Source organism: Eumetopias jubatus, unplaced genomic scaffold, assembly GCF_037043125.1.
Source record: "Eumetopias jubatus isolate StellerSeaLion01/CBP00866 unplaced genomic scaffold, mEumJub1_p1.0 scaffold_17, whole genome shotgun sequence".
Taxonomy (NCBI): Eukaryota; Metazoa; Chordata; class Mammalia; order Carnivora; family Otariidae; genus Eumetopias; species Eumetopias jubatus.
This window is the reverse complement of record NW_028274823.1, coordinates 55,339,053-55,366,396: the sequence shown is the minus strand read 5'-3', so window position 1 is coordinate 55,366,396 and position 27,344 is coordinate 55,339,053. Positions and strand designations below refer to the sequence as shown.

General features: G+C 37.0%; 1 protein-coding gene and 1 pseudogene across 1 annotated transcript in view; both read left to right on the top strand.

Annotated features, from left to right (window-relative positions):
• The window catches only part of MCU (mitochondrial calcium uniporter), a 198,577-nt gene that overhangs the window by 153,976 nt on the left and 17,257 nt on the right, over positions 1-27,344 (top strand). The window contains exons 2-4 of the mRNA XM_028109659.2: positions 4,370-4,439; positions 23,410-23,580; positions 24,701-24,805. Coding sequence (XP_027965460.1) covers positions 4,370-4,439; positions 23,410-23,580; positions 24,701-24,805 — 346 coding nt within the window. The remainder of the gene's footprint in view (positions 1-4,369; positions 4,440-23,409; positions 23,581-24,700; positions 24,806-27,344) is intronic.
• LOC114214164 (casein kinase I pseudogene) lies at positions 12,250-13,578 on the top strand (annotated as a pseudogene).

Here is a 27,344-nt window from a genome sequence, read left to right as displayed (position 1 = left end):
CCTGGACCCTGGGATCACGACCTGAGCTGAAGGCAGACGCTTAACAACTGAGCCGCCCAGGCACCCACAAAAAAATTATTTAGAATCATTTCTAAAACAAACTCCAAAAGAATAACAAAATTAGAGGGCAGGTAAAGCATCACAGGCATATAAAACTAAAAAATTAAAAACAAGTGTAGGGGCCATGAGCTTATTATTGGACAAGATTAGTACAATTAGTACTTAGTACAAGAAGCATTTCATTAGGGAAAGGGACATAAAGACAAGATCTGTGTGAAGAAGACCTTAAAATGTTTCTCAGTGACACAAATACAGACTTAACTGGAAAGGCTTACAAGGTTTTTGGATATGAAGACTCAAAATCTTATGGAAGTCAGTTTCCCTTATGTTAATTGGAGTTAATGTGATCTCAATTTCAAAACAAAAAACAAGCAAAAAACTAGTTAACATTTATTAAGCAGTTACTCTATGCCAGACACTGTTCTAAATACTTTATTACATTTAGTCCTTGCAGCGAGTTTATGTGGTAGGTACTAGTATTATTCTTTGTCCATTTTTCAGTGAAGAAACTGAGGCACAAAGAGACTAATGAACTTACTCCAAGCTGAAGTTAGAGTAGGTTATTGAATCAGAATCTAAACTCAGGCAGGGTGATTACAAATTCTGTGATTTTAACCACTGTGCTATTATACTGCTTTTGAAATTAATGGGATTGTGTGTTTGTGTTGTGTCACTAGACAAACTGACTCTAAGTTCAAGAGTTGAAGAATAACCAGGAAAATTCTTAAAGGAAAGTAATCAGGGAAAACTAGCCTACCCTCCCAGATACTAAAACATATTACAAAGCTAGAATGTTGAAATAATGTAGTCACTAGGGCATGAACAGACAGATCAGTGGACAGAATAGTAATTCAGAAAAAGATCTAAATTTGTATAGGTATTTAGAAAATTACAAAGGTAGCATTTCAAATAAGAGGGGAAAATAAATTATTTAAATATGGGACCACCTGTGTTAGTGAGAAATTAGTTGGATTTCTACTTAACTTTAACCAAGATTAATTCCTAATGAATCAATGATTTAAACCTGAAAAATTAAACTAAAAGAAGCAAACGGAGAATGTTATAATATTCTCCAAGTAGGGAAGGCCTCTAAGATTTATGACACAGGCCCCTTAAGTTAAAGAGAAGATTGCCAACGTGTTCTGTTGACAAAGGGCTAATTTTCTTAGTATTTAAAGAACTTCTACAAAATAATATTCCAAGACCAAGAACTAAATTGAAAAAAGGGCAAAGGATGTAAATACTTAGTTCCTAGAAAAGCAAATACAATTAAGTCTTAGATAAAAATATGTAAAATTTTTTTTACATATTTTTTGCAAATTATAGCTTTAGTGAAATACTGCTCAGCTTTGACACTGGCAAAATAAAGTTTAATGATACATTGTTTTGGAGGGTGTTAGGAATCAGATGCTCATTTAGTGAATAGGAGTATAATCTTTAGGTATGTGAATTCATGTTAATTTCCATGAAAAACAATTTGGCAATAGCTTTCAAAATTTAAAGTATATGTACCTTTAACTTGGCACTTGAAGTATTTGATCCTCCAGTATTGGTACCTACACGTAAGGATATTTATTCTAGTGTCATGTGTTAAAATTATAAAAGGTTGTCAATAGGCAATCGTAAAGATGTACCATAAAATTTATTTAACCAATGTAATTTTATTCAGTCACTAAAAGTAGTGAGTTAAGGTAAAAAAAAAAAAAAAAAAGCCAGATGAGTAATGGAACTCTAGCATGCTACCATTTGTGTTTTTTAAAAATCTCTGCAAATACACACACACACACACACACACACACAAGCTTGTATATGTATAACACTGTCTTTGATACGATACTCAGATTTAACGAGGTAACTCTGGAGAGAACTGTGTTGCTGGGCCACAGTGATGTGAGGAAGACCAACATTAAGTGTAAAAGAATTTTTTATTCAGTTTTTGTTTTTTGAATTTTATATCATGTACCTGTTTTATCTATTCAAAAGAAATAACTTAAGCATTTTAAATAAAATTATATTGCTAGAAGATACTTAAGCATAGTCGATAAAAAGACCTGCAGAGGATAAGACCAAGGCCCTGTGTGTTTTGTGTAGACGATGGTTAGCAGTATTGAGACCTGGATTCTATATCCTGATTCTGCCTAATATGTGACTCTTAGTCACTTTCCTTCTGTGGGTCTCACTTTTCTCATTTGTAGAATAAGGGGTAGGATTCATCTTCCCCTGTCTTCCATCATTAGTTTTCAAACCGCTTTATGAAGTCCAAGGATTCTTTGGATCCCTTTACGGGGTTCAAGCAGAGGATCAGGATTGTGGGGTTTCCCAACACGTCCATCTTTAACCAGAACATCCCCAAATCAGTGTGTAAAATTGTTTAACTAAATGTTTTGAAACTTAAAAAAAAAAAGTCTGAAAGTCACAGTGAAGTAATTGTATGTATTAACTTAAAGATTCTCAACAGCATGAAAACAGATTAGAGTGTCATGATCAGCTATGTACTAAGTCTAGTAAGTTTAAATGATTACAGTAGTCCCCCCCCTTATCCGTGGTTTCACTTTCAGTTACTCACAGTCCACCGCAGTCCAGAAGCAAATGCTCTTCCTTCTGACATATGGTCAGAAAGTCATTAGTAGTTTAACACTAGGTCACAGTGCCTACGTCATTCACCTCATCTCATCTCTTCATGTAGGCATTTTTATCATTTCACATCATCACAAGAAGGGTGAGTGCAGTACAATGAGATACTTTGAGAGAGAGAGACCACATTTATTTAACTATTACAGTATATTGTTACAGTTCTATTTTATCATTAGCTATTGTTGCTAATCTGTGCCTAATTCTTAAACTTTATTTTCAGTATGCATGTATAAGAAAAAACATACAGGGTTCAGTACCTTATGTAGTTTCAGGCATCCGCTGAGGGGTCTTGGGACATAGCCCCTGTGAGTAAGAGGGGACTGCTGTCTTTGCATTTTTAGTAAATGTCAGTCTCATATTTCTGCATGCTTTCTTAGGTTGGAAGGAGGCAGGAATTGATGTTCACATGAAGGATATAAAGCCTGTTACGCATCATGGTTGAGTTAAGATATATCTTGTCATAGAATCCTAAATGATTTTTCTTTTTTAGGGCTGATGGAGTGGAATATAGTGTCTGCCTCAGTGGCAGACATTGTTTTTTAGTCAGTTAATGCCTTCCTTTAATCCTTGCTGTGGCTGGGAAAGTAAAAGGTACAAAGGGATAAATGAATCGTTTGACAAGTCAAAAACATTTAATATTCTTTTTGAAACTTAGTTTAATTGTGAGAAACTAAATTCTAGACCTAAATCTACAAAATGACAATACATTGGAGAAGGTAGTAAGATTATAAGTGATTTCCTTCTTATATTCAGAAAAAGGAAATTATTAGGAACTCTAGGAGTGAGGCTGCTTGGCCAGGTTTTAAAATAAAAAAAGAAAAGAAAAAAGGAAAGTGAACAGAAAGACTAGATCTCTACCCAATAACAGCAAATTCGTGGTATAACTACTTAACACCTAGGTATGAAGGAAATGCAGGTCTAAAAGCTAGCAAGAGGAGGAAACATGAAAGTTTAGTTTAGACTTGATAGCCCTTAAAACCAATATTGTTTTTTTTTGTTTTTTGTTTTTTGTTTTTTGTTTTTTTTAAAGATTTTATTTATTTATTTGAGAGACAGAGAGAATGAGAGAGAAAGCACATGAGATGGGGGGAGGGTCAGAGGGAGAAGCTGAGCAGGGAGCCCAATGCGGGACTCGATCCAGGGACTCCAGGATCATGACCTGAGCCGAAGGCAGTCGCTCAACCAACTGAGCCACCCAGGCGCCCAATATTGAGTGTTTAAAAAGTAGATGAAAAAGCAATTGTGTGATATGTGTATATGTAAATATGTTTGTATAAAATTTTGAGAACAAACCAAAATATTCATCACTATGATTTTTTTTTTAAAGATTTTATTTACTTATTTGACAGAGAGAGACAGCGAGAGCAGGAACACAAGCAGGGGGAGTGGGAGAGGGAGAAGCAGGCTTCCTGCTGAGCAGGGAGCCCGATGTGGGACTCGATCCCAGGACCCTGGGATCATGACCTGAGCCGAAGGCAGACGCTTAACGACTGAGCCACCCAGGCGCCCTCATCACTATGATCTTAAGATGATATGAGTTTGACTTTCTTAACTATATTTTTAAACTTTTCTGCGAAGAATACATATTACTTAAATAATCAAAAAGTTATTTATCATATACATACACATTTGTTGCTCTGTCCTGACTGTGGATCTGCCTTTTTGTATTTTCTAGGTGCACCAGAGGCTCTCTTCTTGGCAGAATTTGGGAGTTGTTTATTGCAGTACTGTTGTGCCCTCTGATGGTGAGTTTTGGCAAATCCATTTTTTATGTATAATTTTTTTCCTTAACTCAATATTTTTCATTCTCCAACATATAAATTTATAAATCATACACCTTCACTTAAGATGGACTTGGAATCAGACAGAGAAGCTGGGGGTGGGGCAGTGCTAAAGAAGAGAAATAAAATTTGAATGAAGATGCAGTGAATTCAGAGGAGAGATCAGAAAGAAAAACTAATAGACCCATCAAATTTTCATAGATCATAGAATGTTATTATCTCATCTTCTCATTTATGTTTTAAAACTGGGGACATAGGTAATGTGAAGATCACAGAAGCACCATCTTTGGTATTTCCTAACCATTGGACCTACATGTTATGGATCAAACTCCCCAGCCCCTTCGTATCATTGGCGCCTAGACAGAAGCAATTCAAAATCTGAGACCTCCTGCCCTGATTGTTTTTTCCTTCCCTTAAACTCAGGGCTGTGATACCCTTCTTTGATGTGAGAAAGAATGAACAGATGTTTGGGGACCACATACAGTCCTTTGTGAATGTACAAGATGCTGCAAACTGGCAACAGGATGGAGGCTTGGTTGTTGTTACAGTAGTGGGGGAATGTGTTTACAACCTTACTGTCATTTCTCTTACCCAGTATTACACATCTACAGTTTATATTGTTTGCTTAGGGTTGAATGTTATATATATTTCCTCTGTATCAAGTTTAGTTTGATAGAATTCAGATTTCAACCTTATAAATATTAATTTATAGACAAAGCAACCGTCAAAAGAGCATCTAGCAAACTTATAGACACCTAAAGTGAAGAAGCCTCAGAGGAATTTTGAAAGTCCTAGGATCCCCTGTTACTCCTCAGAATAGATACTTGCATTGTTATCAGAACCCTCCCCCCACCCAAAGCTGTTTAAACTTAATGCAGTTGCTATTACCCTATATGGAAGTATTTCAATAATATAACAATGGTACAGTTGTACTGGGGTATCTGGATGAATATTATTCTAGGGCATAAAAATGCTAGTAGGTTGCCCTGTGTTGCATAAGGGGTTGAAAAGATACATACTTCAAAAAAAAAAAAAAAGCGTGACTGCCCAAATTCCTACCAATACTATTGCCCTACTTAAGAAAACCAACTCATATTAGTTATCAAGAAATAGAAGCACATAATTGATTTAATGCAACTCATTGTCCTTACTATCCCCAAATTATACATCTTTCTTATTTTTACTTCTAAACCAATTTTACCTTAGGTCTGTATAGCATCTGAGAAAACTGCCTAATACACAGCTACTACTTCAGTAGTAAACATCTCTGCTGTCATTCATTGCTCTTAGTTGAGGCTACTGGATCATATTCTGTATTAAATGAGGACCCCCAGTTTTTAAAAGTACAAAATCTAAAATACCACATTATGTTTATGTAACTCGTATACATACCTAATCTATACTACCTTTCAGTAATTGCTTATTGTGTTGTTTGATGCATCTTCTAATCATGACTATAATACCTGATATAAAGGGTATATATTATCTTAAATGTTTAACCTTTTTTTTTAAGATTTTATTTATTTATTTGAGAGAGAGAATGAGATAGAGAGAGCATGAGAGGGGGGAGGGTCAGAGGGAGAAGCAGACTCCCCGCCGAGCAGGGAGCCCGCTGCGGGACTTGATCCCGGGACTCCAGGATCATGACCTGAGCCGAAGGCAGTCGCTTAACCAACTGAGCCACCCAGGCGCCCAGTGTTTAACCTTCTTAATAAAGCACTCTAAAAGGTTCATAGTTTTTCTTACATCACAAATATTTTTGAAGATCTGGTGAAAGCTCTAGACTCTTTCTTTAGAGAAAAGTTATATATATATATATATATATATATATACACATAGGAAATTTTACACATAATTTCTTAGTGATGCAGACTCCCTCAAACCAGCTCACGGACCCTCAGTTGGAGAACCACTTTGGATACCTGGCGCACAGGCGCACACACATGTACCCACACCCATACCCGTGTTCCCTTTCAGGAGAGGCATTATGCTTAGAGGTTAAGAAACAAGTTTGGAGTCAAGCAGACCTTGGTTTACATTCCAGTTTCACCATTTAACCACCTTATAACCTTAGGCAAGGTAATGAGCTTCTCAAAGCTCTTTTCTCATCTGTGAAATGGAGAAAATAGTAAAAGTACCACCTCAGAGAGAAAAATGTACTTACCCTGAAGAAATGGTACTTGTCCACCAGAAATACTCCATAAACAGTGTTGGTGGTAGTGTTAAAGCCCTCTAATCTAAAAAATGTGGCTTGAGGCTTCTCATTTTAATTTCTCTGTGCCCCTGATCCTCAACTATATAAAATGACTAACAGTGGAATCTTTATGATTGCATTGTTTATACCTACTTAAGATCTCCAGAGCCTTCAGGGGGTTTCCCTTCATGTTAATGAAAGTTAAGGATGAGAGTAATTCTGCTACAGACAGGCTGAATGTATAATTGATCATCCAATCCAGGATACTTTTGAGTATGAAAAGGGGACAACCAGAGTTTTCCTGACAATTTTTAATAGTATAAGCCGGGATGTATCTTCACCTTAGCAATTGGGAAAGTGCCAAAGTTGCTCTAGAATAAGAACAAGGAAAATAATCTCTTCTAGCTGTCTTCATTTCTCTATCCAGAATGTAATGCTACTGAATTAACCCTGTATTGAGAATTATGGTAGACAGTTGTGTTTATTTTGTAGTTAACAAAACGTACAAGATTTCTTATAAGAATTATTTAAGGGCAAATAATTCTAGTAATGAAAGGTTATTGAAAATTCCTGTTTAAGAATAAACAGTCAGGTGTCTGGGTGGTTCACTCAGTTAAGCATCTCCTTAAACAGTCATCTGTTTAATCAACCCAAGTATAGATAATATATAAATTCTTAACCTAAGGTCTATGGATGGTATGGAAAACTAAGTATGTGCCCCAACTTTTTCTTTGGTTTTTGTCCTGTTACTTTTTTTTAAAGCTTTATTGAGATATATTTCACATACCATAAAATTCATGTATCGTGTCATAGCATCATAACAGTCCAGCTTTAGACTACTTCCTTCACCCCCTTTTTAAACTTTCCTTGTTCCTGTTTTGCAGTCAGTCCCTTCTCCTGCCTTCTGCCTCAGGCGACCACTAATCTACTTTCTGCCTCTAATAATTAAATCTTTTCCAAAAATGTCATGTAAATGGATTCCTATAATATGTATATCATAATGCTCTTGAGGTTCATCCCTATTATAGTGGGTGTTTCAGTTCTTTCCTTTATTTTTACTGCTGAGAAATATTCTAGTATATGGAAATATCACATTTTGTTTATTCACCAAGTGAGAGATGTTTGGATTGTTTTCCATTTTGGACTGTTAATACTGCTGGTATCAACATTTGCTTATAAGTCTGTGTGAACATATGTTTTCATTTCTCTTGGGTAGGTACTTAGTGGAATGGCTGAATTATATGGTATATACTTGACTTTTGGAGAAATTACAAGACTATTTTCCACAGTGGCTGTACTACTTTGCATTCCCACCAGCAACATATAAGTGTTCCAGTTTCCCTGTATCCTCCCCAACACTTATTTGGATCAATCTTCTTGATTATAGATATTTTAGTGGATATGTAGTAGTATTTCATTGTGTGTTTTTTAAAATTTTATTTATTTGAGAGAGAGTGAGTGGGAGAGAGAGCATAAGCCAGGGGGCAGGGTAGGGACGGGTAGAGGGAGAGGAAAAAGCAGACTGCCCGCTGAGCAGGGAGCCCGACTTGGGGCTCAGTCCCAATCCTGGGATCACAACCTGAGCCAAAAGCAGATGCTTAACTGACTGAGTCACCCAGGCACCCCTCATTGTGGTTTTAATTTACATTTCACTGATGACTAATGGTGTTGAGCATCTTTTATTTTTTTAAGATTTTATTTATTAGAGAGACAGAGAGCATGAGCAGGGGGAGGGGCAGAGGGAGAAGCTGACTCCTCGCTGAGTGGGGAGCCCGACTCAGGGCTCAATCCCAGGACCCCAGGATCATGACCTGAGCCAAAGGCAGAAGCTTAACCAACTGAGCCACCCAGGCATCCCGATGTTGAGCATCTTTTAATGTGCTTATTAACCATTCAAATGTTTTCTTTAGTAAAGCATTCAAACTTTTTGTCCATTTAAAGAAATTGACCATCTTAGTATTGATTTGTAAGGATTCTTTATATATTGTAGAGCCTTTCCTGTTGCTTTTCAAATAGTTTTGGGAAAAAGAAAGATTTGTTTGAGTCATCTTGTTTTATTAATGGTCACTCCTATACACATTTGGAAATTCTGTATTTATCGTCATCATCATTTTGAGGGCACAAACTACCCCACTACTATCTTTCATTCCAACTTTTTAAAAACTTGACAACAAAAAAGAAATGAAAGTAATGAAATCACCTAATCACCAAAGATGATAGAACACGAAGCCTTAGTTTTTTAATGTGGCAGAGTTCTCACCAACCTAAGTATGAAGTTGGAAAAGCTGAAAGAGCTTATAGTTTTCCATTTTTTAAATATATCTTACAGTTTGGATTTTTTGTTGCAAGTAGAAGTTTCAGTTACGAACTACCAAAATGTGATTGAATTTGTTCTTTCACAAAAACCTTTTTTGAAAAGGTTCTATAAAATTGACTTTCACATTGCCAAGAAAAGCTGCCACGTGAAATTGGAAAGACCTTTTAAGTTTTATGTGCTGACATTTTTGAACTGACTTAGCTTGGAGTAGAAGCAAATTTATGTCAAATTTCAGATGATGTCATCCATTCTAGGATTCCCATCATTTATTCCAATAATTTGAAGTTTTGAAGGAATTGGCAATTATCCCATTTCCCTCCAGAATGCTACTTGATGAAACTACTGATTTGTTCAGGAGTTAGTTCCTAGTTTTTGTCTGTTAATAAGCGTGTTGACACAGTCCAAGAAAAATCTCAAATATGTGAGATTTTCTTACAGAAATTAGACAAGCTGTTAACATTAATGGTCGTTACCATCTTTGGAAAGATTGTTAAATTTCTTTGCCAAAATAACTACCAGAAAAAAAAATATTTTTGACACTAAGGAAGATTTTGGTACTCTGCACAGATGGTGCATCTTCCAAGCTTAGTAACATGCATATTTATATTGCCTTAGAGAAGAAAGGAGCCCCACCCATTGTAATAATACATTGGGTTTCTTTTTTTTTCATTGGCACATACTAGAGTTGAAGTCTCTTCCAAAAGCCCTAAAAGAAGCCTTGCCTGCTACCATAGAAGTAATCACCATCATGAGAAGAAGATTTTATCAAAATAGAATATTTTCCTTTGCTTGATTAAACTTTGGACAGGAGTTTTGCTTTTTAAGAAAAGAGAAAAGTTAGTACAAGAGTTTACTTATGGCTTGATTTATTCGGAGATATTTGGGATTTTATGAATGAGTATAACTTCCAATTTAAGACCTTTTAGTCATTATTGCAAATTTGATAGAACAATCATGATGAGCTCCTTTAACCAACAGTAATTAGAAATAGACAACCTTGTGAATTTCCCAACTGATGGAGGAAGTTTCCCTGGGGCTGGTCATGAATGGAAAGCTGCATCAGTTTCTCTATAAGAATTGAAAAACCTTCAGGGCTCTTGAAGATTACTTCCACTCAGAAACCTTAAAATCGAATTTTGGATTTGTAGTCTTTTCTTTTGATACTGCATCAAAACAGTGATATGAATTCACTTCTAAGAGTCTTAGGAAATTCTTAGGTTCCTTGCACATACCTAGCCTACCATTATCATCTGGCAAAAGTGAGCTACGTTTATATTTGTTACTACATATCTTTCTCAGAGTCTCAGAATTTTCACTTCTTTTCATGAAAACAAAAAGGCACAACCTTTTAGAAAGCAAAGATGATATTCAAGTTAACCATGTTCCAAAACCAGGCCATTGTGTGACTTCTTTATGCAAACCAAACAATAGCAGCCTTGTAATTGAAATGGTTTTTTATATAGAATTAAAGTTTATTTTATTTAATTTATACAGTTTTATCTCTTTAGAAAAATAGGAAATGGCCATTAATTTGGGGTTAAAAATGAGGAAAATAATTTAGTTTTTGTCAACATTTATTTTAAAAATATGACAATGTAATAGTCTGCTTGGGCTGCCATAACAAAATAGCATAGGCTGGGTGGCTTAAACAACAAAAATTTATTTTTTCACAGTTCTGGACGCTGGAAGTCTGAGGCATGGGTGCCAGCATGGTCTGGTTCTGGTAAGAACTCCATGAGCTGGCAGATAGCTACTTTCTCTCTGTGTTCTCACGTGGTGGGGAGTGGGGAGAGTTCTTACTCTTCTTATAAATCCACAATCCTAACAGATTGGGGCCTGTCCTTTGTCCTTTATGACCTCATTTAACGGTAGTTACCTCCTAAAGACCCATCTCCAGATAGTCACACCTATGAACTGGGCGGGGGCACAAATTCAGTCCATAACAGGCAATATGAAGGAAATCAGTTTCTGATGCAATAAAATATATCTAAAATTTTTATGTATAAATTGTTTGAATATTTTCAGGAAATAGGGCCAAGGAAGGAATCCATACCTCAGTGTCTCAAAGAGGTCAATTATCCAAAAATACCAAGAAACATGGAATTGGTTTGTATAGTATATACTGTTTTTCTTCTTGTTGCCCTCAGTGGAACAAGTCATATTTGTTATCTTGAGATTTAAAGGCGTGATTGGATATATTCTATGATTTTAGACTTTGGGTTTTAAGACTGTAGTTTTTATGAAAATCAAGAGAAACTATTAAAGCAGGCGTTTTTTTCGCATATTCTCATTGAATCTTCTCAGCAGTCTTGTGACATACGAGAACCCCTACGTTATAAGTGAGAAAACTGAGGTACAGTTATATTTAGTAGTGTGCCCATGGATTCAAGGTGTCTCCTGTGGTAGAACTTGAGAACTATCAAGCTGAGATTCCAAAACCATGCTTTTTCTGCTTACTCCACTGTCTGTACTTTAGGACTGTATTCTGCTTCTCACTACCCAGAAGTTAAAGTGGGCCAAAGGTCAAGGTTTAATAAAGTTATTTTCACAGCAGCACCATCAAAAGCATTGGTTTTAAAAGGAAAGAATGTTACACTACTATATTGGGGCGGGACTTCATTTTTATAAAAGCAACAAAAATTTTTAATTCTCAGTAGAGTGAGTTACATGAATGAAAAGAAAGGAGGGGATGACCTTTTAGCACAAATGGTTTTGACATTTATGAGAAATATTTTCATGAATTCATTTTAGAAAAACCAGAATTAACAAATGTACATAGGTTGTATGGCTATTTAACATCAGACTGATAATACCATATATTCAAAGATGGTTTATAACTTTGTGTTTTTCCAACTTTCATCATTTAAGCCTCATAATAACTTCACAAAAATAGTTTTACATAGTTTACAGAGATTCAGTTGTACAAATACTGATTCATCTGAGGTACAAAGTGAAATATGTAGTTGATGTGATTAAAATTAATTTATAGGCACACCTGGGTGGCTCAGTTGGTTAAGCGTCCAACTCAGTTTCGGCTCGAGGTCATGATCTCAGGGTCCTGAGATCAAGCATTGGGCTCTGCACTCAGCAGGGAGTCTTGCTTGTCCCTCTTTTCTGCTCCTCCGCTGCTCTCTCTTTCTCCTAAATAAATAATTTAAATATTTTTTTAATTTGTTTTAATTTAAATATTTTTTAAAAGTTAATTTATACTACTGGTTAGAAAGAAAGAACTGGAGGAGTGAGGTGGATCCGCTGCCGCCGCCGCCGCCATGGAGCTCAGAGTCGGGAACAGGTACCGGCTGGGCGGGAAGATCGGCAGCGGCTCCTTCGGAGACATCTATCTCGGTGCGGACATTGCTGCAGGAGAAGAAGTTGCCATCAAGCTTGAATGTGTCAAAACCAAACACCCTCAGCTCCACATTGAAAGCAAAATCTACAAAATGATGCAGGGAGGAGTGGGCATCCCCACCATCCGGTGGTGTGGGGCGGAGGGGGACTACAACGTCATGGTGATGGAGCTGTTGGGGCCGAGCCTGGAGGACCTGTTCAACTTCTGCCCAAGGAAATTCAGCCTCAAAACTGTCCTGCTGCTTGCTGACCAGATGATTAGTCGCATCGAATACATTCATTCGAAGAACTTCATCCACCGAGTTGTGAAGCCAGATAACTTTCTCATGGGGCTGGGGAAGAAGGGCAACCTGGTCTACATCATCGACTTTGGGCTGGCCAAGAAGTACCGATGCCAGGACCCACCAGCACATCCCCTACCGTGAGAACAAAAACCTCACCGGGACAGCGCAGTATGCCTCCATCAACACGCATCTTGGAATCGAACAATCTCGAAGAGATGACCTGGCGTCACTGGGCTATGTGCTCATGTACTTCAGTCTGGGCTCTCTGCCCTGGCAGGGGCTGAAGGCAGCCCCCAAGAGGCAGAAGTATGAGCGGATTAGCGAGAAGAAGATGTCCACCCCGATCGAAGTGCTGTGTAAAAGCTACCCCTCTGAGTTTGCCACATACCTGAATTTCTGCCGCTCCTTGCGTTTTGACGACAAGCCTGACTACTCCTACCTGAGGCAGCTCTTCAGGAATCTCTTCCACCGCCAGGGCTTCTCCTATGACTACGTGTTCGACTGGAACATGCTCAAATTCGGAGCCAGCCAGGCCGCTGATGACTCTGAGCGGGAGCGCCGGGACCGAGAGGAGCCGCTGAGGCACTCCCGAAACCCAGCCGCCCACGGCCTCCCCTCCACGGCCTCTGGCCGCCTGCGGGGCACCAAGGAAGTGGCTCCTCCCACCCCGCCTCACCCCTACCTCACATACTGCTAACACTTCTCCTCGGCCCGTGTCCGGTGTGGAAAGAGAGCGGAAAGTGAGTATGCGGCTGCACCGCGGCGCCCCTGTCAACATCTCGTCCTCCGATCTCACAGGCCGGCAAGACACCTCCCGCATGTCCACCTTACAGATTCCCGGTCGGGTGGCTTCCAGTGGTCTTCAGTCTGTGGTGCACCGATGAGAACTCTCCTTTTTGCTGTGAAGGGCAGACAATGCATGGCTGATCTACTCTGTTACAATGGCTTTACTAGTGACGCGCCCCCAGGTCTAGAACCGAAATCTTTTTTTTTTTTAAGATTTTATTTATTTATTTGAGAGAGAGAGAATGAGACATAGAGAGCACGAGAGGGGGGAGGGTCAGAGGGAGAAGCAGACTCCCCGCTGAGCAGGGAGCCCGATGCGGGACTCGATCCAGGGACTCCAGGATCATGACCTGAGCCGAAGGCAGTCGCTTAACCAACTGAGCCACCCAGGCGCCCTAGAACCGAAATCTTAACACCGGGAGCTCTCCAGGCCGCCCACCCAGCGACGCCCGTGGGGGAAACAAAAACTAAACCAGACAGACTCCAAAGCGCTGCCGTCACAGGGGCTGCAGGGCCTGCACCGCGGGCCCCCCACGTGGACTCGGTTGTCGTGGGCTGGGAAGAAAAGCAGAGTGTGAGAGACAGTTGCAGAGAAAACCAAACTCCCGCTCCAGAGCCTTTCGGTTCCCCTCCAGTGGCGGTGCTCCCTGCTCCCTGACAAGCCTACTGTAACCACCGATCTTCTACTTGGTTAAGACAGTTTTGTATCATTTTGCTAAAAATTACTGGCTTAAATCTGTGTAAAGAAAAAAAAAGAAACAACTGGATTTATTAAGCTACTAAAGTTATAATTATGTAATTGGGCTTTCTCATATTGCTGTGGAAAGATATTTCCTACATAAATATTTACATGTTTTGAACATGAGTATTTTTCAAATGATGTTAATATGTGACAGATTTAGTATATTTAACATATTATGAATAATGTAAAGAAAATTTCAGTGATCAATTTTCATAGTTAAATGGATTCTTCTGAGATTATTGTGAAGCAAGTATGTTTTGTTTATACATGTTAATTACAGATTTCAAGGATATTTTTGACATAATGTAATTTTGCAATAATGTAAGGTAGGGCCTTACTATCACCAAAATAATATTTAGTTTATTCTATTAAAATGGTGATCTTATATCTTGCCTAACATATAATTTAATGAGAAAGTGTATGGGCCTTTGGAATTATATTTATGAATGTAGAAGTGAGTATTAAAAATAAATTGAAGCTATCTAGGCACGATACTAGTAAAAAAAAAACTGAAAGGTATATTAGGAAGAATAAACTTTATTGAAGGACATAAAACAAGATAAAAATAAATGAACGTGAAGACAACATTGTAAAAATTGTCAGCTTCCCTCGCATGAATTTATAACCTCCAGTGCAGTGCTAATCTAAACCCCAACAGGAACTGCTGAACTTATTTAAAAATTCATATGAAAGAATAAAACTATACAAATACCTAAGATAAATTTGGAGTAGAAAAGGGGGGAAGGTTTGCCCAAACCACATATGAAGATGTATTTTTAAAACCATAATAATCAAAACAGTGAAATACTGGTTCAGAAAAGATTGTAGGGTCAGATTAGAGAAACATTGCATATATGGAAATTTGATGTGTGATAGAATTAGTATTGTAAATCAAGAGAAAAGGCAGACTATTCAATAAATACTGCTGTTAAAATTGACTTCTTACCTCACAAAAGTAAATTCCAGATGGCATAAGGAGTAAAATGTGAAACAAAGAGCTCAAAAAAGAAAAGAAAATTTGGCCAGATTTATATTGGAAACTAAAAACAAGGACTGCTGTTAACTCTTTTAGCCTGTTTTTTCTTTATAATAAAGAACAAAAAAAATCTGGTTTTTCAAGGGATGAATAAATTGTGGTATATTCCTACAGTAAAATTCTACATAGGACTTTAAATGAATGACCCAGAAATGTGATTCAATTTAGATAAATCTCAAAGCATTATTGAGCATAAAAGGCAAGTTGTAGAAGGTTGAATACAGTACAACCATTTATGTAACATCTAAGTACATGCAATAACCATGCCATATTTAGTTATTTAATACCATATAGCAAATTATGGCCATACTTAGTGGCTTAAAACAACAATAATCCTTTATTATCTCATGTTTTTATGGATTTGGAATTCAGGAGCAGTTTAGCTGGGCAATTTGGGATCTCACTGGGTTGCAATCCCATGTCAGCTAGGGTTGTAGTCATCTAAAGGTTTGACTGGGGCTGGAGGATTCAATTCTAAGGTGGCTCACAACATGGCTGAGAAGTTAGTACTGGCTCTTGATAGGAGACTCCACTTCTTCTCAATGTTGGCTTCTCCATAGGGCTGCAGAATTGTTCTTGTGGCTACTGGGTTCCCTCAGAGCAAGTGATCCAAGAGAGCAAGACAGAAGCTACAGTCTTTTATGGCATAGCCTGGGAAGTTACACACCATCGCATCTGCTGTATTCTACTGATTTTTACAGACCACCCTGATTTGATGTGGGATGGGACCACACAAGGATGTGAATACCTAGAGGCAAGGATCATAGAGAGCCATCTTAAAGGCTGGCTTCCATATACTATATATGGTATATTGAGCTGTGTGTGTCTGTCTGCCTGCCTGTTTGTATGTATATCACGGATGGCAATGCTAAACACCAAATACCAACTTCAAGAGAGTGGTTTCCTTTGGAAAAAGAAAGATTACTCTATTTAATTGTGGATAATATTTTGAACAGGAGCAAGGCTGGAATAAAGTAAGGAGTCCAATTATAATATAGCTGATAGAAGAAAGGTGGTCGTGGCCTGGACTAAGAAGATGGTAGTAGTAGAGAGAATTGGCAGGATTAGAGATGTTAAGAAAATATAATGAAAGGACATGGTGACTGATTAGATATGAGGAATGTCATGTTCTGGTTCTAAGAGTAGTCAGGGATATCAGACAATTTCTGGATTGGGCAGTAGTTAAATAATCATGGTGTTATTGACTGAAATGAGAAATGTCAGAGATGAGTGGTTCAAGGAAGATTAATTCAATTTTAGGATTTTTTCAGTTTGAGGTATGTGTACAGGAAGCTCAGCAGACAGTTGAATATAGGTTTGGGACATCATCAGCATTTAGATGGTACCTGGACAGTATGGAAGGACACGAGATTACCTAGAGAGTATGTGGATTGAAAAGCACAGAGAACAAGGACAAAGCACTTAGAAACTTTCAAAAGGGATGAATATAGGAAGAAGAACCTATGAAGGATAATAAGAAAGTGTAGACAGAAAGGTACAGAACAACCAGGAGAGTATGGAATCACAGAAGCCAAAAGGAAAACTTTTTATAAAGTGAAGGAGTAGGTTGACATCGTTAGATGTTGCTAAAACAAGCAAGTTAATTCGTTCTTCAACCCCAAATGTCTATTGTCCTTGCACTTCTCTTCTTAGTCTGGAAAATCCCTTCCCTTTTGTTTTTATGCCAAAATGCAGTCATATTCTCCTTCTCAATATTCATATTGGTTGACCCATAATTTCCTGGTTTCTTTGAAGCACACTGCTGTAGAACATACTTAGATTATTTCTTATTTTATTGAAATGGAAATCAAAGCAAAAGATTAAAAATAAACCCAACCAAAGAACTACCTGATGCAATTTACACTTAAAAAGAATATTTGTCTCTAGAGAATAGGAGCTGTTAACTGTCAGTAGCTTGTAAATACCCATTGTGACTTTGCTACAACCAGCAACTATTTTATATATTGTTAAACTTGAGGAACTTGGGTAATTGGTTTTGGTTGCAAACCAAGAAATCTGACATTTAATAACAATCTAGTGTGTGGCAAAGAAGGAGACCTGGGGATTTATTTCAAAAGCAGTATTATAATAAGGGTTTGTCAGTCCTGAAGTGTGTTATTCCATGCAGAGCTTCTCAGAGCTTTCATATTTCACTCCTTTGAAAGGCTTCATGATCTTTAGTGTAAAAAGTGGCTGAGAAAGACCTTAATTTTCTCTGTTGACTTTATCTTAGTTATTTTAAAATAGTAACCCCTAAGCACTTAAACTGTGAAACTGATGCTTTAGTGAAATCTTCCATGCTTTTGTGTTTAAGACTCCCATCTTTTATTTAAATTCACCTCTGTCTGCTTCTTGAAATCTGTGGCTGAATAGTTTTTTTCACATATAGAAGGAAGATATGGGGGGGGCACAGAAATAAATTTAAGTTAGTCACCTAATTTTATGATGCCATCATCATTACTGCCTATAGAAGAAGTGGGGATATTCATGTTAATGGCTCTGACTTTAAGGAAACACTGGATTGCTAAGGATTCTTTTATTTTTTAAAAAAGTTTTAAAAAATATTTTATTTATTTATTTGTCAGAGAGAGAGAGCACAAGCAGGGGGAGTGGCAGGCAGAGGGAGAATCAGGCTCCCTGTTAAGCAAGGAACCTGATGCAGCACTTGATCCCAGGACCCCAGGATCATGACCTGAGCCAAAGGCAGACACTTAACTGACTGAGCCTCCCAGGTGTCCCGCTAAGAAGTCTTTTAGAAATGAAGAAGAAAACGACAAAATTTTCAAATATCTTTAGACATTAAAAACTTTAGGTAGTACTTACTATATATTAAGTTCGTATAATTATCTTTGGCCTCTTTTTCCTTAGGAAACATAGACTACCCTTTTGGAAGAATTAAAGAAATAGAGATTTCTGTCTTCTTTTCAATTTTTATGTAAACATTCATGTATCCAGAGAGAATTAACTGCTATGGGAATTGCTGCCCTGCTGTCAACAACTAGAACACCAGATAAAATATGTAAAACAGTTGTTTTTAGACATTGGACAATAAGGACCAGACTGTGATCTCTGAGAGAAGAAAAACAAATAGGATTGACCCTATATTGCCTCAGCTCACAGCCTGAGGCCTTGGCTAAATTCTAAACCACAAGACCAGGCTAGAATAACTTCCAATAACAATTACCAGAAATTGTAAAATGGATAATTCTTAGTGTGCATACAGGGCCAGAAATCATTTGACTTCCCTCCAGTCAGAAAACAGACATCACTGAATATATGAACATTCAGTGTTCATTGAATCTTAGAAGTGGGGCCAAATTTGGCCCTATAATAAAGGAAATCTAGATCTGTCCTAAGAAGCTTTCTAAAGGACTTGAAAGGATCAAAATAACATGCAAATAACTGTACAACAAGATCCAGCACTGAACAATGTAAAAATCATGATGTCTAACCTCAAATCAAAATTTACTAGGCATATGAAGAAGCAGGGGAAAACAGACAGAAGAAAAATTAGTCAATAGAAACAGATCTGAAACAACAGAGATGATAGAATTAACAGACAAGGATTTTAAAATAGTTATTATAAATGTGATCTTTATATTCGGGGGAAAAAGGAAAACAAGCATATGAAGAAAAACAAGATATAAAAATAAACAGATGTAACTTCTAGAGATGAAACATAATGTCTGAGATGAAAAGCAGTTATAGATGGAATTAACAACAGATTTAGACACTGCAGAAGAAATTATTGGTGACATTGAAGTATATAGCAGTTAAAACTATCCAAAATGAATCTGAGAGGGAAAAAACTGTGAAATATAAGAAGAGAGCCTCAGTGCCCTGTGAGACAGCACTACATAGTCTAATTTAAGTATAATTGGAATCCCAGAAGGAGAGAGGTAAGAACTAGAAAAAAATATTTAATGGCCAAAATTTTTTCAAATTTGATAAAAACTATGAGCTCATAGATCTAAGAAATTTAATAACTCCCAAGTAGAATACTTAGGAAACCATAGAAAGGAACATTGTAATCGAATTATTAAAAACCAGTGATAAAGAGAAAATATTAAAAGCAGCCATAGGAAAAAAGACATATGTACAGAGGAATAAAGAAGAATATATATGTACTTACATATACAATGCAAACTAAAAGACATAAGTTCTTTAGAGTGCTAAAAAGAAAAAAAAATATGTCCACCTAGAATTTTTTTACACAGCAAAATGTTCTTCAAGAATGAAGGTGAAATAAACCTCAGACCTATCAAAATTGGGGAGAGGGCGCCTGGGTGGCTCAGTCGTTAAGCGTCTGCCTTTGGCTCAGGTCATGATCCCAGGGTCCTGGGATCGAGTCCCACATCCGGCTCCCTGCTCAGCAGGAGACCTGCTTCTCCCTCTCCCACTCCCCCTGCTTGTGTTCCTGCTCTCGCTGTGTCTCTCTCTGTCAAATAAATAAATAAAATCTTTAAAAAAAAAAATTGGGGCGAATTTATTGTCAGCACATCAGCCCAACAAGAAATGTTTAAGGAAGCTCTTCAAGCAAAAGGAAAATGATAATAAATAGAAATTTAGATCTATACTAAATGAGTGAGCAACACCAGAGTGTAACTATGTGTGTAAATATGAAAGATATTTTTCCTCATTTTAAAATTTCTTTAAAATGTAATTAGTTGTCAAAGTAAAAATAATGTATTGTGTGGCTTATAACATGTAGAAATAAAATGTATGAGAACAGTAGTACAAAGCAAGGGAAATGGAAGTGTGTTGGTCTAAGATACCCTACAGTGGTAAGTGGTAAATTATGTGAAAGTCAACTGTAATATTACAGGTTGAAGATGTAAATTATAAACCCTTGAGCAAGGTTCAGCAAACCCAATAGGTCAAATCCAGGCCACTGCTTATTTTTGTAAATAAAGTTTATTGGAACACAGCCATGCCCATTTGTTTAATACCTAGCCCTTTACAGAAAAAGTTTACCAACATCTGTAGGGAAACCCCTAAAATCATAAAAAGGTATAGTTAATGAGGCAGTAGTAGAGATTAAATGTAATCATAAAAATAGATAATCTAAAAGAGAGCAAGAATATTGGAAAAGTAGAAGAAAGAACAGGTGGGTCAATAAAGTAAGTAGTAAGACTTATACACAAGTAGATTACACAACCATATTTATAATTTATTAAATGTAAAAAATTTATTAAATGTAAATGTAAATTTATTAAAAATATAATTTATTAAATGTACACACTTTAATTAGGCTGAGATTGGAGGGTGCTTTGGTGGCTCAGTTGGTGAAGTGTCCGACTCTTGATTTCAGCTCAGGTCATGATTCCAGGGTCCTGAGATTGAGCCCTGAGTCGGGCTCCATGCTCAGCAGGGAGTCTGCTTAAGATTCTCTTGCTCTCCTTTTGCCTCTCCCCCCATTTGTGCAGTCTCTCTCTCCATCTCTTTCTAAAATAAATAAATCTTAAAAACAAAACAAAACAAAAACCAAGGCTGAAGATGGTCAAATTGGATAAAATAGCAAGACCCAACTATATGCTGTGTGCAGAAAACCCACTTTAAATATAGACACGGATAGGTTAAAAGCAAAAGGATGAGAAAAAGTATAGCACAAAAACATATGTCTACACAAAGACTTGAAAGTGGGTAATCGTAAAAGCTGGAAACAGTCCAAATGTCAATCAGGAAAAGGAATAAATTATAATATATATATAATATATATAATGTATATAATATAAATAAATTATGGTATATCCATACAGTGAAATATTACTCAGTAATAAAAATGAACTACTAATGCATGCAACAATGTGGGTTAATCTCAAAATCATTATGTTGAGAGAAGTCAGATACAAAGGAGCCTGTACTGTATGATTCCAGTAATATAAAAACTCCAGAAAAGCTAAATATAAATTGGATCAGTGGTTGCCTAGGGATTAACTGGGATGGGGAATAGGGGAATTTGGGGGAGTAATGAGGAAATGTTCTTTATCTTGATTATTGTGTCAAAACTCATCAAATGTCCATTTAAAATAAAAGTATTTTATGTTATTTACAAACTATGACTCAATCAGGGTTACTTTTAAAATTTACTGAAAGAATGTAGTGTGGATGGCTCAGTCACTTAAATGTCTGCCTTTGGCTCCGGTCATGATCCCTGGGATCATGGGTCCTGGGATCGAGCCCTGAGCTGGGCTCCCTTACTCAGTGGGGAGTTTGCTTCTCCCTATCCCTCTGCCCCTCCCCTACCCCCCCCACTCATGCTCTCTCTCTGTCTCAAATAAATAAATAAGATCTTAAAAAAAAGAACGTAATGTGAGGCTATCATATACATTGTGGGCCTTATAAATTACTAGAATAGGCAAGGAAATAAGATGTAAATAATTACAACACTGCAAAGTGTGATGCATTTGGAATCTCCAGAATGTTAATCTGTATGTTTCCTCTCAACTCTTCAATTTCGAGGGGTATGAATACTTAGAAACATTATAGAATGTATCTTCTGATTCTTAAAAAGCTAGTAAACATTATCATGTATCTATCAAGCAGTGTGTTAAGTGTTTTATTTTTTTTAAACATTTTATTTATTTATTTGAGAGAGTGATCCAGAGAGAGAGCGCATGAGTGGGGGCAGGGGCAGAGGGAGAAACAGACTCCCTGCTGAGCAGGGAGCCTGACATGAGACTCAATCCCAGGACGCTGGGACCATGACTGAGCCACCCAGGTGCCCCGTGTGTTAAGTGTTTTAAATGGTTTATTTATTCCTCAAGACAACTCTGTCAGTTAAGGATTAAATCTATTTTATATATCAAAAAAGTGAGGCTCAGAGAAGTTATATACTATGCCCAAAGTTAAAAAGCCAGGATTCCATCCCAGATTTGCCTCTAAAGCCTACTTTCCTTCACAGGCTAGTGCTAACTTATCATCTTTAAATGCTTGGTTGTGAGGCACCTGGTGGCTCAGTCGTTAAACGTCTGCCTTCGGCTCAGGTCATGATCCAGGTCCTGGGATCGAGCCCCGGTTAGGCTCCCTGCTTGGTGAGAAGCCTGCTTCTCCCTTTCCCACTCGCCCTGCTTGTGTTCTCTCTCTGTCAAATAAATAAATTAAATAAATAAAATCTTTAAATAAAAAAATAAAAATAAATGCTTGGTTGCTCAGGTAAAAAATTCTGGTTCAAAACTTATTTATTTAAAAAATTCATATAAAAATTATTTCAAAAGAGTTATTTTATTCTGACATTTGTTTTAGTGACTAAGGCTTTGTTGATCAAGACTATTGAGGAAAAAGATAAGGAAATAGGAATTCTGTGCTGTAATGTAGAAAATCTTTTTTGAGTTTTATAGCTTATTATGTTTCCTTTAATAACTTTTGTTAGAAAATCCCAAATAGTTGAGCTTTGGCTTCTAGCTGACCTCAGGATGATGTTCAAGAGAACAGAAAAATAATTGTTTTGATTATATCATAATATATTCATATTGTATAAGAGAATACTTACTTACCAAGCACGTTGGAAATAATAATTATACCTTAAATAAGAATTGACTGTCCTTGAGTAAGGGTCTCACTTTTTAATGTATTTTCACATGTTATTTCCCAGGGATTCTTGAAAGGCATGGCTCTAAGAGCCACCTCCTACAGGTTATGGAGCCTGGCCCAGCAATCTCTGGCTACTTAATAAAATCTTCCTCAGTAGAACTAGGGTTTATATTCACCAATACCAAAATGTTTACCTCAGATTTCTGGGAGTTTCTCTCTGACCTACTTAGAAGATAATCCTTTGCATGTTGTTTTTTTTTTCCCCTGAAAAGTGAAAATTGTGTGATCCATATGATTGATCTTCCATAAGCCAGTTCCCAGAATAACCTTCAACTAAAGCTAAAGGACATATTCTTAAACCTTTGAAAATATTTTAGGGGCGCTTGGGTGGCTCAGTCGTTAAGAGTCTGCCTTCACCTCAGGTCATGGTCCCAGGGTCCTGGGATCGAGCCCCACGTCGGGCTCCCTGCTCAGCGGGAAGGTGCTTCTCCCTCTCCCACTCCCCCTGCTTGTGTTCTTTCTCTCGCTGTGTCTCTCTCTCTCTCTGTCAAAATAAATAAATAAAATCTTTAAAAAAAATATTTTAAACCACATTGGTAATAATAGACCCTATATAAGAATAGTAATAATGTAGCTTTAACTTATAATGGAATCTAATCTAATTATCATGTGATTATGGGTCTTTTTCATTCAGATGTGACAGTGGTGTATCAAAACGGGTTACCTGTGATATCTGTGAGGCTACCATCCCGGCGTGAACGCTGCCAGTTCACACTCAAACCTATCTCAGACTCGGTTGGTGTGTTTTTACGACAACTGCAAGAAGAGGATCGGGGAATTGACAGAGTTGCAATCTATTCACCAGGTACAGTCACATTCATTATTAATTCCCACCCAACCCTCATTTCACCCCTGACCACTTCTACACACACACACCCCACTGCAAAAGAATCCCACACTCTTAACTTTAAAACACTTTTTTTTTTTTTGCTTAGCAAATGTCAGGAGAGACAGTGATTTGTCTCCCAGTTCTCAAAGTATAATTGTTCAATTTTAGGACTGTATATACACAAAAAGTCTCATTCAGAAGCACCTCACATATGATGCCATGGGCAGAGATGAGCAGTCAATCACCTTTTATGCTATTGAACCTTTTATTATTACTTTAGGCATAAAATAAATTTTTCTAGTGGTTGAGCCCTTATCTCTGGGGATATGAAGTGTTAAGGACTTCTTTTTAGATCTTCTGTCTTTCACATGAAAGTTTACAAAATAAAGACATAGATGATTGGAAAAGAATATGAAATAAGGCACTGAAAATTCCCATTTGACATGACATCTGTCCTATTTATTTATTTGAATACCTTACAATTTTTTCCCATTCTTTGAAAAATCTTAAACCTACAGAAAACATAAAAGACTATATAGGAAGTACCTGTAATTTACCCTTGGATTTACCAGTTGTTAACAATTTGCCACATTTCTGTGCATTAAGTAGTTTAAATATACTTAATTTTCATCTTATCTAGTAATATAATTAGTAGACCCTATCATCTGTCCCTACCAAATTACTGGCAACTAACCAGTAATTATACTGAGAAGTACATAACATTAGAAAGCATTGTGCTTTTTACTCAACTTCCATCACAGATAGATACATGACATTCATGCAGCTCTCCCAGCAACCCTAGATTTCCAGTTAACAGCTATAGATCTTTGTAATTATTTTACTTGTTCATAAAGTTCTGTTAGAAAAGTATATTGTTAAATCTTCATGGACTTGAGATGATCACCAAAGCAAAAAGCCTCAGTATTATAAAAGCTTTATTTAGCATAGAACTTGGGGATGAGGCAGAAGTGAACTGGAATTGAAAAGAGAAGATATAATTTTTAAAATTGATTTTGAGGATTGCTTTTTCCTGATCATTCTCAAATAATTATGGACATATGACAAGTTTACATTTTTACATTTAAATTTTTCACAGATGGCGTTCGAGTTGCTGCCTCAACAGGGATAGACCTCCTACTCCTTGACGACTTTAAGCTGGTCATTAATGACTTAACATATCATGTACGACCACCAAAGAGAGGTAAAAAGTAATCTTGATAAGGTCAGAGAAATGTGGAAGGGCTTTTGGAAAGAACTCTGCTTTTCTTTGGATAACCTTGAGAAGCAGATAATAATCAAAGAAACTGAAAGTCTGACGTCCAGATAAACTCTTTCAGTTGAACAGCTCATTGATTACCTCATGCTTGAGTACTTGGCTAGTACGCTGACTGAAACTCAGATTCTGCCTAGACACCAGTATTGGATATTGTCACTCTTTCACATAAATGAATGTTCTATGTGAATTAAACTCCTTCCTTCCATACAAGCTAAAAGTCACATTATTTTAATAACATTGGAGGGGGAATCTTTTTAGAATATATTATGGACTTCCCTGTCCATATTAAAATAATATTTTAATGAACTATTTTAAAGTTAATGCAAAAAACCCATGATGAACAAAATATCAAAAATTTAAATGAAGGCAGTCGCTATTACTGATTTCTCTTTTTATCCCAGACTCTAATATGGCTCTGCACAGTACTGATGCTAGATAGCTCTCTAAAATAGCCTTTGATTTGGGTCTTTTTTGGTCACTTTTCTCTCTCTGCCCTTGATCTTATTGTCACTTACTGCTGTTGTTAATGCCCCGTCCATTATTACCAGCCTCCTAGGACGTCCCTTCTTTTCAATTCTGCTTTTGAGAATTGTGTCTAAGGTAGAAAATGTTCTCAGTGAAAGCCTGAAGATTGAAGGCCTCCAAAATCTGGTCCACATCTACTTTAAAAGTTTTCCTCTTTCCCTCTTACATGTTGTCTACTTTTCCTCTGTCCTCTATTCCTTTGCTCTTTTCTGAACTAGGCCGTTCTTTGCCATCTCAGTGTTTGCTCACCTTTCTCTAAGGTGCCTTTTTTTCTTCCTAACCTATTCTTCGTGTCAAAATCGTCAAGGCCGGCTCTTCCATGAAGGTTTTAACAGTCCTGTTCTTTCTAGTCTTTCTTGCTCTGACTCTGAGCCAACCAGAAGTGACGAATCCGTTCTCTGAACTCTTCTTATTCCTCTTTGTTGTTAGTGCTCAGACGGAAGGCATGGTGATTTTGTGTCCTCCATTGACTCAGATGGTCGTTCTGTGTTGAGTGAAATAAGTGAGTTAAGGTGGTAGCATTTTGGTTGTTCAGAAGCCAGATTCTCTTCCACATGCAAGCTAGTTGAAATGGAACTAGCTTAGAAAAAGTATGGTAAATACAGCAAGAATGGAAAAGTATCCTTTAAATAGTAAGACATTACTGAACCAGACTTTATTACATTGGAATAACTGAACATACATATAGACCAGGGATTGTTAGCTACATACCAGCTATGCTAATATATTTTTCTTTATTCCCTGATTTTTGGACTAGAAGTTCTCTTTAAAATAACAGAAGTACAGGCCTTAGTTTACTCAGTTTTTTGTTATTGTTCTTTAAGTTTGCTCTTTCTTTTCCAGCTTTATTGACAGATAATTGATATATAGCATTTATAGCAGTTTAAGGTATACAGTGTGATGATTTAATACACTTTAATATTACAAAATGATTACCACAATAGGATTAATTAACACCTCTGTCACCTCACATAATTACCTTTGTGTGTGTGGTGACAACACTTAAGGTCTATTCTCTCAGCAAATTTCAACCATATAACACTATTGTTAACTGTAGTCACCATACTGTACGATAGATCCCCAGAACTTACTCATATTACAATTGGGAGTTTGGCATCCCTTGACTGACCATACCATAATACCATAGAATCCAGTAATCCCACTTTTGGATATATAACCAATGGAAATGAAATCAGGATCTCAAAGAGATACCTGCGCTCCCATATTCACTGAAGCATTATTCACAGTAGTGAAGATATGAAATCAACCTAATTGTCTGTTTGCAGATGAATGGATAAAGGAGATGTGTGGTACATACATGTAATGGAATATTATTCAGCTGTGAAAAAGAAGGAAACCTGCCATTTGTGACAAACTGGGTAGACCTTGAGGGCATTCTACTTAGGAGTATTTTGTGTGTGTATGTGAATTACCTAGAGAGTTCATTCTATTTAGATTTTCTATTAGTAAAATTGTAAAAGTTCACCAATACATCCTTACATAAATTATAATAAGCAGGACAGTAAGCTTACATATATTATGCTGTCCAAAATTAGAGGCTTTTAATCAATCACTAATTCTAACCACCTTGTCTAATACTGTGTTTTTAAAGCAGAAATGAATGTTTTAGGTTTTTAAATAGTGTTATTCCCAAGTTGAATAAGGGAAAGTAAAGGTAGAAACTGAAAGGGCGAGATACTATATTTGATTCTCTGGTAATTGGCTCATCATTCTAACAACTCTTTGCTTTATCTACATCTCAGAACTGTGGAATACTACTCAGCTTCCGTAGATGTCAGTTAGAATATGAAGTTTGTGGAGCATGTGGCTGGCTCATTTGGTGGAGCATGCAACTCTTGATCTTGGGGTTATAAGTTTGAGCCCCACATTGGATGCAGAGATTACCTAAAAATAAAATTTTTTAAAAAAAGAATATTAA